This window comes from Phalacrocorax aristotelis, chromosome 3, assembly GCF_949628215.1.
Source record: "Phalacrocorax aristotelis chromosome 3, bGulAri2.1, whole genome shotgun sequence".
NCBI lineage: Eukaryota > Metazoa > Chordata > Aves > Suliformes > Phalacrocoracidae > Phalacrocorax > Phalacrocorax aristotelis.
The window spans coordinates 89,796,553-89,812,126 of NC_134278.1; the positions used below are offsets into that span (position 1 = coordinate 89,796,553).

At 42.7% G+C, this 15,574-nt stretch overlaps 1 protein-coding gene across 13 annotated transcripts in view; it reads left to right on the top strand.

Moving 5' to 3' along the window:
- MAP4K3 (mitogen-activated protein kinase kinase kinase kinase 3) overlaps window positions 1–15,574 on the top strand; it is a 97,771-nt gene that overhangs the window by 16,587 nt on the left and 65,610 nt on the right. For 12 of the 13 annotated variants that reach the window (XM_075088439.1, XM_075088445.1, XM_075088440.1 and 9 more), the window contains exons 4-6: window positions 5,166–5,230; window positions 7,483–7,538; window positions 15,508–15,555. In XM_075088439.1, the coding sequence (XP_074944540.1) occupies window positions 5,166–5,230; window positions 7,483–7,538; window positions 15,508–15,555 (169 nt within the window). The remainder of the gene's footprint in view (window positions 1–5,165; window positions 5,231–7,482; window positions 7,539–15,507; window positions 15,556–15,574) is intronic. The other variant, XM_075088452.1, reaches the window with a different exon arrangement.

Genomic DNA, 15,574 nt, shown 5'->3' on the forward strand with positions numbered 1-15,574 from the left:
TAGAAATGTTCTGACTTAATTTTACATGCCAACACCAGTTGTTTGAACTCAAAATTGAATGTTATGGGGAAATGAGGAAAAGAATTGTTGGTGTTTTTTGCTTGCTTAAGTGTAGTAGTGCTGTGTTAAGTTTTAAGGACAATTTCATACTCAAGTGCCTAAGAGTGTGTTAACTGTGCAGCTTTTAAAAAGCCCACTGGTGATCTGTGTTTCGGATTTGTTTTGAAATCTCAAAGTTATTAATATTTTAGCTCTTCCATCTTTGCTTTTCTCTCTTGAGCTGCAGAATTGTGTAGGACATTTAATGTAGTATATGTAAATTGTTCTGTGTCATTTTTTTAAATTCCTTTTGTAAGATATTATGCTTGCTTGTTACAAGTACAGTAAACTCATACTGCATACAAAGTCACAGTATTGAGAAGATTGATGACTGGCTCCTAATAACCTTTGCTATTATAATTCTTTTTAATGCATCCAGACAAGTGTTTTATCCTAGATATAGCAATTGCTTGATATTGAAGGACTAGACCTTTTGATGCTGGATTTTGTGAACCTAATGTTGTCATAATCTTAGGCATATCATGCCATGTAATAAAAAACATTTATAAGGCTCTGAAAAGTCATGATGCCCTTTACAGCAGAGGCTTCTTGGTCCTTTCAGGTATACACATACCTTCCGTCTGCATGGGGACAATAGAGGTGGGACATGGTAGCTCTGTGTGTTGTGAAGGCTGCTAGGCCCTATTCATAATGGGAAGATGCCAAGCTCAGTTACTCATGTACTAGACTTCAGCAACTCTGGCTGAAATTCTCCATGATGGCTATCTGGTGCAACCAAAACCTTTTCAGCACTTTGGCAAAGTGCTTTTGAATTGGGGGTGGGAAGATACAGATGGTATTTTCACATTAAAAATCTTGGTAGGTGAAAGCCTTTCAACAAAAAAGTACTATCTTTGAAGCAGGAATATTTGACAGAATTTGGCTTTTGTATTTGGAGTGCATCTTTTCCTTTTAAAAATAATTTCAAATTTGATCAAGTTATCTTTTTAAATACTACATTTTTTTTTTTTTACTTTAATTCTAGATCAGCTAGAGCCTGGGAAGTGCCAGTTACTGTTTCTTTTCTAGCCAGCAGTGTCTGGTTTCCTGCATGTTTGCAGTGCTACAGAAGAGCTAACACATGCTCCCTGACTTGCTTGGCTGTTGTTGAGCGTTTCTTGTTTTGCTTTGGGGTGAGCTGGGACAGGGTGTTGAAATGGCAGGTGTGGAGCATTTTGTGGTGCTCTTAGTGACCTTGATGCTGCATGTCTGTGTAGTTGGAGCAAACTGAAATTGGACAAGTTGAGTGTGCCAGAACTTGGGAAGTCACTCGTCACTTAGGAAGAGAGTGAGTCCTGGCACTAAATCCCAGAGGAGAAGGAGAGGTCTCATGCAGCAGCTTAGCTGACTAATGCTGTCCTGAGGAGTTCCTGCTCCCCACCTCTTGTATTCAGTGTCTAGAATAGCCCTGGACGCTCACTGAAACTGTTTTATCAGTGGTGGAATTCATTGCATCTTTCTCAGTATGAATGTCTTGTTAGCTTTTGTCTGATGAGTGAAAGTATTGCATGCTGACAGATTCAAGTGTAAGTATGTAAGTATAAGAGTGAAGAGGAAAGCAAACTGTTGACTAGCCCATTAGGTGAGCACCATCTGCACGCTACATTGAGTGTGGCCAGGAGTGTGTGATTTTTGTACTGCTTGCATTATCGTGTATACATGTGCAGGAAGGGATCAAAGTCTGAAGATAAAATCAACAAGCAATGCTGTTCTGGCATACCATATCTTGAAGGGTGCTAGTCTTGGCAGCCTGAATGCTTTTTTTAACGCCAGGCTGATCTGTGAGCTGCATTATGCACAAGTTTGTGCGAGTGTGTGTACATGTAGGGACTTGGTACCCCAAACTAGGAGTGTCTGCACATCAGTTTTGAATGTTTGTGGTAATTTGAGGGTTTACCTAAATTGTGTGTTAATTCCATTCTGTGCAGTACTCACAGGCTTTTTCTTGTGCACAGTCAATTCCTAATGCTGCTACATACCTTAAAGTCATGCTAAAATTTTTTTTGAGAATTAATGGAGCTACTAGTCTGTTTGAAAGCAGCTTACAGATTGTTGGGTGGTAAAGTTGGCAAGGGATCTTGTGATCTCCTAAAGGCCATATTTGAAAGCTGCTCCATGTTATGTTGACTAAGCTGCTTAAATGGATGTTGTGTGGCTAGGACCACGTGGTGTCCCACCCTCCCGTCGCACCGTATTAATCTTCCTCCCAACCTAAAAGCCTGCCTTTGGGAAGAGAGCACATTTTTGTAGGTTAAGATGTCCTCCACTGCTGTGATTACTTTTATTTGTACCTGTTTCCCAGACTGGGAAGGAAGTTATGTCAACACTTTTCTTGATGTGTGATATTAAGCCTGGTGTGCTCCACAAACATGAAAGTCATTGTTATAAACCTTTTCAGAAGACAAATTTAGAAGAGGTAAGGGAGGGATGGCAGAGGGGAGGTCTGGGGCTTTGCAGTGCTGTTGAAGTTATCCCAAGCTGTTTTTCTAACATATGAACTTCAGAGCAGAATGTGACAGTTTCACTTGTGTTTGTTTCTGGAGGTGAGATTATTTGCATTGTAGAAGCACTGATAAATATATCCAGTTGCCTTACCAGCTGCTTTTTTAACCAGTCATAGTTGGAACAGATTGCTTAGTATAACTAATAAAAAGTCATCAGAAACAGCATTTTAAGATTTCTTGTGAAAACAGACTGTGAACAAATATTGTTGCATTCAGCTTTCTTTAAAATTTTTAGATTGAAATGGTGCCTCTTCTCATGATGCTGTATTCAGGCTGGGCTTCCTTTTTTTCTTTAAAAAGCAATTTTCCTCCTGTCTCAGGGTATCAAAATATATTTTTGTAGACCCAGAATTAAATGTTGGCAAATATAGTATCTGTGGTGGCATTTTCTTGTGCTCTTGCTTGGTCCTCTCTCCTTTCTTTGGTGCAGTGCAGTCCTTCTCTTGTCTGGGCAATCAAATGGCTGTCTTTGAATCCTTTCATTGTCTGACCCTTTGTTTTCCAAGTATCTTTCACTGCTAAGAACAATAAGAAAAATACCATCATCCTGTACTTGGCACTTATCAGCATATTGTTCCCTATGCTTTTCTTCTGTTTACGTATGGATTTTTCAGACAGTCAAATTTCTGCCTTGTTATAGGCCTAGGTGTTAAGTTGCAGACACTAAATAGCACTGTTGATCCTGTCTCTGTTTTGTTTGCTGCACTTGACCTACGGTCTGCAGACAGACAACTATGTACATGGTTACTGTTGATTACATGGATCTTCACCTGTCTCAAAGCACATAGGCACAGTAATAAAAGACTAGATAGGAAATTAGAAGTGCAATCTCCTCATTTGATCCTCTTATGTTTTTTTCCATTTTCTGTAGGGATTTTCCACACTGGAACATTAATACCCATTAAGCGAAGGTGTGACTTTACAGCACTTACCTACTTCATGTCTCTTACTTTATGGTTACTCTGCTGCTGTCCCAACACTGCTGGGGTTGTCCTGGCTTTTTCCCACTTCTGTGCTGCTGCTGCTGTTGGCATCAGAGGGGATGCAGCCACATGGGAGAGGGTGGCTTTCACGAGTCCAGTGCCCCCAAAAGTGTCCCTGTCTGAGTCCTGCATTACTGTGGGAAATAAAGGGATTTGAAGATGCCTCTCTCTTCAGTGCTTCTTTCTCACTCCTTCCTTTGCTGCCACTGCTGATTCAGTTTTCTTTTGCAGGTAGTCACACTGCTTCTGTGTCTGACTTTGAGTTATTTCCGTAGAAAGCCTTCATATTATTTCAAGTGATGCTTTAATCAACCGTAGAAATGTATGGAGTTAACAGCCAGGGATTTCCGTGGCTTAAAACCTCTGTAATGCCTGAACAACACCTTTCCCACCACTAGAGGAAGCAACCGGGGTGTAACTTTGAGGACCATGTAGACTATGGACATAAAAGGGAAGGAGATCTAAGAATGAGAGTTCTTCCTTGGAACAGCAGCTATTCTAGCTGTTACCTGCTGGTGAGAAATACTTGCAATTTGCAGCTCAGGGGCTAAGCTTATAGCATTGCCTTGCAAAATGCTTCCACAAATGTTGGCATTGCCCACAGGAGTGTCTCAGCTATTCTGACAGAGCCTTATGAATGCAAGAAACCCAAGACCAGGGGTCATGGGCAAGCTGCAGAACAATCATCGGTCTTTCTGTTGGTTGTCCTGTGTCCCAGTCTGCCCTAAGGTTGTATGTGATTTTTCTCTCCTGCATGTTTTGATGGCCAGGTATGACTAGGCGAGTCCCAGATTTTCTGCTCTCCAAAATACCTTTCTGTGGCCACACATGGTACATCTGTCTTACCAGTGAAAATTACTAGGTGAAAATAGAATTTACTGTCCATAATACAAGACACCTTCAAATCCTTCAGCCCATTGTCTACTCCTGGAAAGCTCTTTTTTTTATGGAGGTATAGTGAGTCAAACTAAATTGATTCCCTTAGTAGGAGGAATTTAAAGAACTTCCCTCTGACCCTTGCCACCAAAAATATCCATAGGTATTTTTGAGGGAAAAGACTTCATCTGGGAAGGCACTTACCTACAGCACGGCCCCCACTCTGCCTAACTTTGACTAAAGCACTAGAGTTTCACTCCATTTGTTGTGAAAGAAATTGAGATATATCCCTAGGGCTTTTTGTTTTGGATTTATTTCTTTGTTTATGTTAATTCCTCTGCTCTGAAAAAAGCGGAGGAAAAGTGAAGATGAGAAAGAAATAAGAACCCACATCTGTTTTCTCTCTACTCTCAGTAAAAATATATTTCATTTTCATAGTAGGTCTTGAACAAAAATCAATGTGGACATTTCACTGATACTGTTTCGGTACTCCAGTAAGCCCTGGAATATTTTGGGTATTTCATTAGTTACTATTTTGACAGTGAAGTATCACATAAAGTTAAACCATATCCGTTATTTGACTTGTACTTTTCATAGTATAGACGTTGTTATATGTGCTTTGTAATGTTTGAGTCCTCTGACATCTTTTATAGGTGCTGTTTTCAAATCTGACAGCTAATGAATGGTTTTATTCACTTTTTAGACGAGACAAACTATGGATTTGCATGGAGTTTTGTGGAGGTGGCTCTCTACAGGATATTTATCATGGTATGTCAAGACTGTAATTCCGTAAAATCTAAGTGAAGCTTATTCTCAAAAATGGAAGTGATTACAGTGTTTTGGAATCAGAGAGGAGGAATCCTAAATTTAGTATCCCTAATATACCATTGAAGGTCAATTTTAGCTTATGTATTTCTATAATTGGGTTTGGGGTTTTTTAAACAAAATTAGCTGCAGTGGGTTTTTCTTCCTTCAGTAGGTCATATGCCTATCGCTACTTCTCAAAGGCTGTAAAACTAGATAATATTGTATTGTAAAATTAAAAAAATCTGTGTTGTGATGTGCTGTCTTACTTCACAGCCATCTTGTTTCTCAGCTTCTGATTTTCTCTCTCATATAATCTATACCACTGCCTACAGCTACCTAGATAAGTGGATTGATTAGCATGAATGCTGTTGTCCTTTGTAATCAGGGATCTTTTACGTGTTTGTATAGCAGTAGTGTCACAAGGGTAATTTTTTTTTTTTTTATTGCTGGATGTATGACATGAGAAAAGGTGACGTCTATATTTACTTTAGACTCGGGTGAAATGAGTGGCCAAAGAAACAAGGGGCATGTGTGAATCTATTGCATAAAGAGAAGATCAGTTCAGTCAATTGCTTGCTAGTTTTCAAGAGACAAAATCAGTTTTGATGGATTTCATTGTCCTGGAATTAAGAGTTAGGAAAGGAGTATCCTGTGAGTGAGTAACGGCTCTGTGGTTCGCAGGTGATTTTTTCAGACAGGAAACCCATCTATATACTGAATTGTGAAGATATTACACATTAGAATCTTCATATCCTTCTTTTGTGCGTAAACAGCTTGTATTTTTATGTTTGCATCTTTTATATTTAACTTGGGTGCAATTAAAACAAGGCATCAATTCACAAGTTTGCACCATGCTCACGGTGTAGTCATTTGAGCATGGCCTTGTTGATCCTTCACATCTTTGCTAGGGTTGATAACAAAGCCTATTAGATACAATGCTTTTATGTGGAACACCTGTGGACTAGGAAATGAGCTCATGCCACATAAATGCCTGCACAGATGTCGTATAGGAGCAGTTTCCTGCTGCAGCTGATTTTTGGCTTCTTGGCTCATAGTTAGAGTGGAAGGTTCTTGTCTGATCTTAATTACGTTCTGAAGGGTCTTATTCCATATGAACTGTAGGTCTCTGTAATCTTAAGTAATATGAATTAATCAGATCTAAATTTCTCAAACATATATGCACTCTAGGTGCTAATATGTTTGCTTTGTGGGTTTGGAGCTTTTCTTTCAGAAAAGGGAAGATGGATCTAGACCTGTTTCGAAGATAACATAAATTAGTATCATGCAATATTTATGGTTGTGGGTTTTGTAGAAGTTAGGCACTTCAGTGCTTAAATCTTTTTTCATTTTTAACTCCCCACTCCTTCAGTTTTCTTTGAGAAACCCCATCCAAATTTTCTGTTTGTTTTCTCTGCAAAACCTGAGAAGCTTGCAGTGAGGACTGCATTTCCTCGTCTTAAAACCCTTTAATTTCAGGGTCAAAGTCCAGTGACTGGGGGGACAAGTCACAGGCCATGCCTTGCTTGCTATTCAGTGTTTGTTTTACATATTTGTTCAGAATTTAATTGTTTTCCTTTAAGAGACTTGAGTGAAGTGGGACCTTGGAGGGAGAGGAAGACTACTTCTTCCCTTGTGAAGCTGCTGAGCCTGCTCAGGAGAGTTTGAGAAGGTGCATGGTGTGGCAGGCCCAGGAGCAACCCTGCTAGTAGCTCATGCAGAAAAGGGTTGAGAAGCTGCAGAGAGCAGGTCGCATGGCTGCAGGGAAGAGAGAGCAGTTTGCATGGCGGTGGGAAGGACGGAAGGAGAGAGCAGGTTGCAAAGGGTAGAAGGAATTTTCTAGGGCTCAAAGGGGACTGAGCGGAGTTTGCTGCAGCTCTGAGTCCTTGGGTTGGAAGTCCAGCCCTGCATAGAAGGATTCAGTGGGTTTGTGCAGGGGAGAGTTGTGCTTAAATCGCTGCTGCTCTTTCTTTTTCCTCTTAATTACTTTGAGAATTATATATGGAGGGAGTTAGTAGTTTCCCTTCCAATGGAAAAAAAACCAGAATGTTTAGTAGCCCTTGGGTTGCTCCATCTGGGGGGAAGTCTAAGCACATTTACTTTGAGACTTCTAGTGTAAGATCCTATCTGTGTGAATGGAAGTATTTAAGGTATGGGTTTGGAATGTCAATACCTTACCTGATTTTGAGAATTAATTTTTTTCCCTTCCATTTCAGTGACTGGACCACTTTCAGAACAGCAGATTGCCTATGTTAGCAGAGAAACACTACAGGTAGTGTGTTCTCATGTTCTTGTGGTTTACTTTTCAGATAAAAGTATTAAGAGCTAAAAATAAAAGCGACAAAAATATGTGATGCCATGGAAGTACAGTGTTTGGATGGCTTGACATTTTTCTCAGACTTTTGAGGTGGTCCTGTGTTATAGCCTAGAACTGATTTGTATAGTTTCATAACCTCAAATTAACCTGGATCATTTGAAGAAAACTGTCATCATCTTTCTGCCTTTTTTTTTTTAAAGGGGGAAAGCAACATATTTGTTGTACCTATGCAAAACTGAGTCTTCAATATCTGGTATTTCATCTGTGCCAGTAAATTTTTTTTCCTTATCTGTGTACTCGAGATGTTCAAATTAAGGTTGCCAGCCCCTCCTCATGGGTATGCTAGCTTTAATTTTTCTTTCCTAAATTAAAGGTTCAATTCGCCAGTAAAACTTAATCAGAACCAGCTTTTTGGTGGATGTCTTGGTTTCATGTGAGAACAGTAGTTCTTGGCTTCCAGTGAATGCAGATCTGTTGAATGCCATCAGTTGAGAGCTGCTACCTCTCTCAAGATAGCTCTGTCACTGAGCCAGGTCCCTTGCATGCCACTTACCATCTTCCTATGCTATGCCACAGATATTGCTGACTTCTGACTTACAGGGTATGGCTTTTTTTTTCCCTTATGGTGAAGTCTTATGTGACATCTGGGAGTGTTTTGTGTTTTGAATCTTTAAACCCTTTTGTTCTTACAGAATCATAGAATGATTTGGGTTGGAAGGGACCTTTAAAGGTCATCTAGTCCAACCCCCCTGCAATGAGCAGGGACATCTTCAACTAGATGAGGTTGCTCAGAGCCCTATTCAGCCTGACCTTGAATGTTTGCAGCGATGGGGCATCTACCACCTCTCTGGGTAATCAGTTCCAGTCTTTCACCACCCTCATTGTAAAAAATTTCTCCCTTACAATCTAGTCTCAATCTACCCTTTTTTACTTTAAAACCTTACCCCTTGTCCTATCGCAACAGGCCCTACTAAAATCTGTCCCCATCTTTCTTCTAAGTCCCCTTTAAGTACTGAAAGGCTGCAATAAGGACTCCCCACAGCCTTCTCTTCTTCAGGCTAAACAACCCCAACTCTTTCAGTCTTTCTCTATAGGAGAGGTGCTTCAGCCCTTTGGCCATTTTTGTGGCCCTCCTCTGGACCTGCCTCAACAGGTCCATGTCTTTCCTGTGCTGAGGGCTCCAGAGCTGGATGCAGTACTCCAGGTGGGGTCTCACCAGAGTAGAGTAGAGGGGCAGAATCACCTCCCTCGACTGCTGGCCATGCTGCTTTTGATGCAGCCCAGGATATGGTGGGCTTTCTGGGCTGTAAGTGCACATTGCCAGCTCATGCCCAGCTTTTCATCCACCAGCACCACCGGGTCCTTCTCCACAGGGCTACTCTCAATCCCTTCATCCTGTAGCCTGTATTGATACTGGGGGTTACCCTGATCTTCATGAGGTTCATGCAGGCTCACTTCTTGAGCTTGTCCAAGTCCCTCTGGATGGCACACCATCACTTAGGTGTGTCAGCCACACCTCTTAGCTTGGTGTCATCTGCAAATTTGCCGAGGGTGTACTTGATCCCACTTTCTCTGTCATTGATGAAGATATTAAATAGTACTGGTCCCAATACGGACCCCTGAGGGACAGCACTTGTCACTGATCTCCATCCTTTGACCGCTACTCTCTGGATACAACCACCCACCCAATTCTTTATCCACTGAATAGTGCCTCCATCAAATCCATAACCTTCTAGGAGTATGGAGGAGTGTTTCAGTAGTCTGGAATGGAATTTATGAAATCATCATTTATCATGTGGGAAGATTTCATAGAATATCCTCACTTGGAAGGGACCCACAAGGATTATAGAGTTCAACTTCTGTTCCCTGCACAGGACAACCCCAAAATTCACACCATGTGTCTGACGGCGTTGTCCAAATGCTGCTTGAATATTATCGGGCTTGGCACCATGACTACCTCCCTGGGGAGCCTGTTCCAGTGCTCCACCACCCTCTGGGTGAAGAACCTTTTCCTCATACCCAACCTAAACCTCCCTGGCACATCTTCCTGCCATTCTGTTGGGTCCTATCATTGGTCACCAGAGAGAAGAGATCAGCACCTGCCCCTCCTCTTCAACTTGTGAGGAAGCTGTAGACCGCAATGAGGTCTCCCCTCAGTCTCCTCTTCTCCAGGCTGAGCAAACCAAGTGACTTTGGCTGCTTCTCATCTGGTTTCTCCTCTAAACCCTGCACCAACTTCGTGGCCCTCCTTTGGACACTGTCTAGTAACTTTATATCCTTAATATATTGTGGTGCCCAAAACTGTACACAGTACTCAAGGTGAGGCCATACCAGCACAGAGCAGAGTGGGACAGTCACGTCCCTTCGCCAGCTAGCAATGCAGTACTTGACGCACCCCAGGATGCGTTTGGTCCTCTTGGCTCTTCTCTCATGTTCAGCGTGCTGTTGACCAGAACCCCCAGGTCCCTCTCTGCAGAGCTGCTCTCCAGCCTCTCGTTTCCCAGCCTGTATGTACATCCAGAGTTGCCGTCCCCCAGGTGCAAAACCCAGCACTTGCCCTTGTTAAACTTCATACAGTTGGTGGTTGTCCAGCTCTCCACTCTGTCCAGATCTCTCTGCAGGGCCTCTCTACCCTTGAGAGTGTCAACAGCTCCTCCCAATTTTCTGTCGTCAGCAAACCGAATTAGTATTCCTTCCAGTCCTGCCTCAAAGTCATTTACGAAGACATTAAAGAGTATTGGCTCTCAGATGGATCCCTGCAGAACCCCACTAGTGACTGGCTGCCAGCCTGATGTAACCCCATTTACTATGACCCTTTGAGCCCACCCATCAGCCATTGCTCACCCATTGCATTATGTGTTTATCCAGCTGTCTGCTGGACATTTTGTCCAGGAGGATACTGTGAGAGACAGTATTGAAAGCTTTACTGAAATCCAAAAAGATTGCATCATAGAATCATAGAATTGTTAAGGTTGGAAAAGACCCTTAAGATCGCGTCCAACTGCCAACCTATCACTGCCAGGTCCACCACTAAACCATATCCTCAAGCACCATGTCTACCCTTCTTTTAGATGCCTCCAGGGATGGAGACTCAACCACCTCCCTGGGCAGCCTGTTCCAATATTGGACAACCCTCTCGGTGAAGAAGTTTTTCCTAATATCCAACCTAAACTTCCCCTGGTGCAGCTTGAGGCCATAAATCGACTGGCTTCCCTTGATCAACTAGGTGGGAAACCTTGTCATACAAGGAAATCAAGTTTGTTAGGTGGGACTTTCCCCTCATGAACCTGTGCTGGCTAGGTGAATGACTGCATTGTCTTTCGTGTGTTTTTCAATAACTCCCAGAATAATCTTCTCCATAATTTTTCCAGGCACAGAAGTGAGACTGATGAGCCTGTAGTTACCAGGGTCATCCCTGTTGTGCTTTTTGAAGACTGAGACATTTTCCAGTTTCCAGTCAGCTGGGACCTCTCCAGATTCCCAAGAGCATTGAAAAAAATCATTGAGAGAGGTCTTGCTATGACATCACCCAGCTCTTTTAAGTACCCTTGGATGGATCCCATCAGGCCCCATCGACCTACAGGGATCTAGCTGGAGCAGCAAGTCCTGTGCAATATCAGGGTTTATTAGGAGTTTATTATTCCCGTAGTCATTGTCCTCTAGCCCAGGGCTCTGGGGGTCCCAGAGCCCACTATCGGTGTTGAAGACCGAGCTGAAGAAAGCATTAAATATCTCTCTCTGCATTGTCTATGTCCATGTTTGTGAGGTGACCATTCTCATCAAGCAATGGGCCGATATTATTTCTGGCCTTTTGCCATTAATGTATTTTAAAAAGCCCTTCTTATTGTCCCTCACGGTACTGGCCAGCATCAACTCTAATTGAGCTTTGGCCACACAGATTTCCTCCCTACAGTGGTGCACACCATCCCTATAGTCCTCCCATGTTGCCTGACCTTGCTTCCACTGATGATATACTTTCTTTTTTGCCTTATTTCTAGAAGAATATCCCCGCCTAGCCAAGCTGGCCTTTTGCCTCACCTGCTTGACTTCCTACACTTTAGAATTGCCTGTTCCTGTGCTCTTTGGAGGTGGTGCTTAAAAAGTAACCAGCACTGGTGGACCCCATCACCTTCAAAAGCTTTTTCCCAGGGGACCTTACTAAGCACTTCCTTAAGCAACCTGAAGTCTGTTCTCCTCATATACAGACTTGAGGTCTTGCTGGCAGTTTTCCTCCTGTAACCATAAACTTGACTGCTTCGTGGTTGCTGTGGCCAAGGTAGCCACTGATCTCCACTTCACGCATGAGGCCCTCTCTGCTAATAAGCAGCAAGTCAAGGAAGGCACCTTTCCTGGTTGGTTCCTTTAGTACCTGTACCAAGAAGTTGTCGACCAGATAGTTTAGGAACCTTCTGGACCTGTTTCAACCCAGCTGCATGTAACCATCCATCATGGCACATCAGTCACAGGACTCATCCCACCAGATTTCACTTATGCCAATGGTGTCATACCTCTGGGACTGGGCCAAGGCTTCCAGCTTCTCTTGCTTGTTCCTCATGCTGTGTGCATTTGTGTAGAAACTCTTCAAGTGTGGCTCATTGTGCCCATCGCCACATATAGCAGTCTCAAGACCCTCACTAGCATGCAACTCTTCAAACTTTGGTGTGCATACCCGTTCCCTGTCACTGACTAGCTTGATACTGCCCCTTTCCCCCTTATACTCTACTTTAAAGCTCTGTCAGTCAGCCCTGCTAGCTCCTGAGCAAAAACTCTTTTCCCCTTCTGAGAAAGTTGCATCGCATCGGGTGTCAGCAGACCTGGTGTTGAATAGACCATCCTGTGACCAAAAAGGCCAAAATTCCACTGATGGCACCAGCCTCAGAGCCACGTGTTGATCAGCTGGACCTGCCTGTTCCATTCAATATTCCCTGACACTGAGAGAATTGAGGAAAATACTACCTGAGCACCTGATCCTTTGAAATCCCTTTTGATAGCCTTTGGACTTCTTGCTACCTCTTCTCTGCTGACAATAGCAGGTAATAGTCTGAGGAGCTAACCAGACTAGGGAGTTTCCTAGTGACATCCCTTACTCTGGCCCCATGGAGGCAGCAGACATCCCTGTGGGTTGGGTCCAGTCAGCATATCAGACCCTCCGTTCCCCTCAAAAGGGAGGCACCTATGGTAACTACCCTTCTTTTTTTTCTTAACATGAGTGGTTATGATGTGGGGGGTAAGCTGCCTAGATGACCGCTCCATCCCAGAAGGACCTTCATCCACATCATCAGTTGTCTGCCCTTCCAGGGCCTCATGCCTATTGTGTGTGGGCACCATGAAGGCGAGACAGGCTGAGAGTAGATTCGCCTGCCGCCCTGAGTTGTAACCTGCTTCCATTCTCCCCCGTCCTCCACAGTTACCTCCTTATGTTGGGTGGTGAGGGGGTTACTTGTGCTGTGGTTGACTGCTGGAGGTCCCTCTGAGAGAGGGATGGTAGAGCGCTATTCCATCAGTTGATCTCCTTCTCTGGCTCCCTGATACTTCTCAGCCTGGACACCTCCTTCTGAAGCTCTGTCACCAGGCTGAGCAGCTTTTTTTACCTGAGTGCATCTCCCACGGGTGAGCTTACTGCTGCCATCAGATACTGACCTGAAACTTGGGCACACCGTGCAGCCTGGGACCTGGATAGCATGTTGCCTCAAAGGCTCTGTCTGGGTGGCTGCATCAATTCTTGCAGCTGGAGGGGCCATGAGGGATGCTGAGGACACAGCTCTTTGCCAGGTGGATACCATGGCTCCTGGTGTTCCTAGCAAGTGGGTCATAGCTTCCTCTTGAAGTGGCAGGGCCCTCCTTGCACAAACTGCTGCACCACACCCTGGCTGCCATGCCACACCCTGTTTGCCCATCCTGTTTGTCACGCTCCCTAGGGGCCATTTAAATTCCCTGTGGTTGCTTTTGGCCAGGCCCCACCCGTGGGGTCTGCCAGCTCCCGTGCGGTCTCTGCATGTCCCCAGGTTCTCCTGGCTCCAGGAACCCTCCTTTTCCTTGTCAATGTGTACTCATCCGCAGCACTTACTGTTACTGCCACTGCATCCCTCAGACATTTATTGGTTAATATGTGTAAATTGCCTGTGAGAAGGGAACTTGCTACTTTGTATGTATTTTCTAAGTGTCATCCATGGACCTACTTTTGTGTATTTTAAAGTTGTCTGTAAATACATGCTTATAACACTCTGACAAAATATAATATATACAGTATATTATATCTTGTTGTAGCTTATAATGCAGCAGTCAATTTTCCTAGTAAAAAGTCTGAGACTTGAGGCCATCTGTTCATCCATAGAAGTAATTTGTCCAACGTTGCTTTTGCCATTAGTTTCCATGAACCCAGAGTTTCACTTGAATGCCTAAAGTTAGCGTTTGATCTCTGTATTTAGAAGCCCATTAAATGGTCTATTTTCAAAAAAACGCTTGCTATCAGTTCTGATTGGAATCAGTGAGACTGATTTTGAAAATATAGGCCCTTTAAATACAGGCTTTAAAGTACCTGCCTCCAGACATTCAGTTTTGAAAATGGTGACCTCAAATTCTTCCAGGGCAGTGGTAAAAATGAGTGACTTGTTAGGCTTTCTGTGCTAGTAGCACCCAGACATTAAAATGTGAGGAGCGTACGTGGGACTCTTCTAGCTAATGCCAGTTGTTGCAGTGGTCAGGTAGGTGCTTTGATTAATTACACTTTGTACCAAAAGCAAATAGAGTCTAATTTTTTGGGTCTGCATGCATGCCTGCAGTGAGGACTCTGAAAAATCGTTGAACCAACTGGGTGTTGTTAGTCGTTTCCCCCCCGAGAAACAGGTTAAATTATCTCTGAGTGAGTTTTTTTCTTCTTTTTTTTTTTTTTTTTTAGTTTATTTGAGGAGTGGAATTCAATAACTGATTAGTATTTCAGCTGCATTGCAATCAGGTTTTCATGAACTGACAAAAAGTACCCCAAAACTGTTGGTATTATTGCCTATGTGTACCATGTTGTTCACTTGAAAATCTCAAGTACGAAGTCATGTAAGTGTTTCCTTATTTTCCCTCTTGGTATGCTTAGGATCATCCATGAAAATGCTGATAATTGAAAACAATCCTAATATATTTTTGCAGTCAACTCCACGATGTCTTCCATAAGCTGGCAAAAAAAGAATTCTGTGTTGACATGGGTATGTCCCATGAAAATGTAGTCTTTATGGAGGTTTGTGACTGCAGAGCGGGGAAGATGTTTACATGTTGTTTTACCCCTGGAAGAGAATTTTAGAGATAAGCCTGAAGTGTTAAAAGTGATGTGCTCTGTGATTTACCATGCAGGATTCAGTTTCATATTATAATTCCAGAATTTAAACTTAAAATTTCTGACTTGTGTCGAGTCCTAAAATGCTTTGGTACTGTCATGGAGATGAAGAAAAACAATCTAATGCTTCTGCAGAAATCCATAAATTAGAGATGAACTCCTGTGTTAGACCTGAAGCGCTTCCTGGTAGCATGCTTCTAAACTTAATTGAAGTGTGTAATTATATAGGAGATAAATGCAGTAGGTATCCAGTGATCTAACTGCTGAATAGAAGACTGTGAGGTGATTTAAAAATAATTAACTTGGTCTAAAAGGTGACAGTTACCATGTCCAGAGGTAATGAGAAATGGTTGGGAATGCTTTTCTTACAATAGGCATGGTGACTGGTATTCTTTCCATCTATCCCGTGTTTTAGATATTATGCTACTACATACATTGAATTTGCAAATGCAGTTTGAATACACTGAAATATAAGAATGTTTTTCAGTCAGTGGGTCTTTTAGATGATTGAATTGGATCCTAAATATATCTGGTAATTAAATAAGAAATTTATGTAAATGAAAATATTGGACTAAATTATTATCTAAATATTTTATGCAGGGACTATATTATCTTCACAGTAAAGGAAAAATGCACAGAGATATAAAGGTAAGTAAAACCTGAAGGG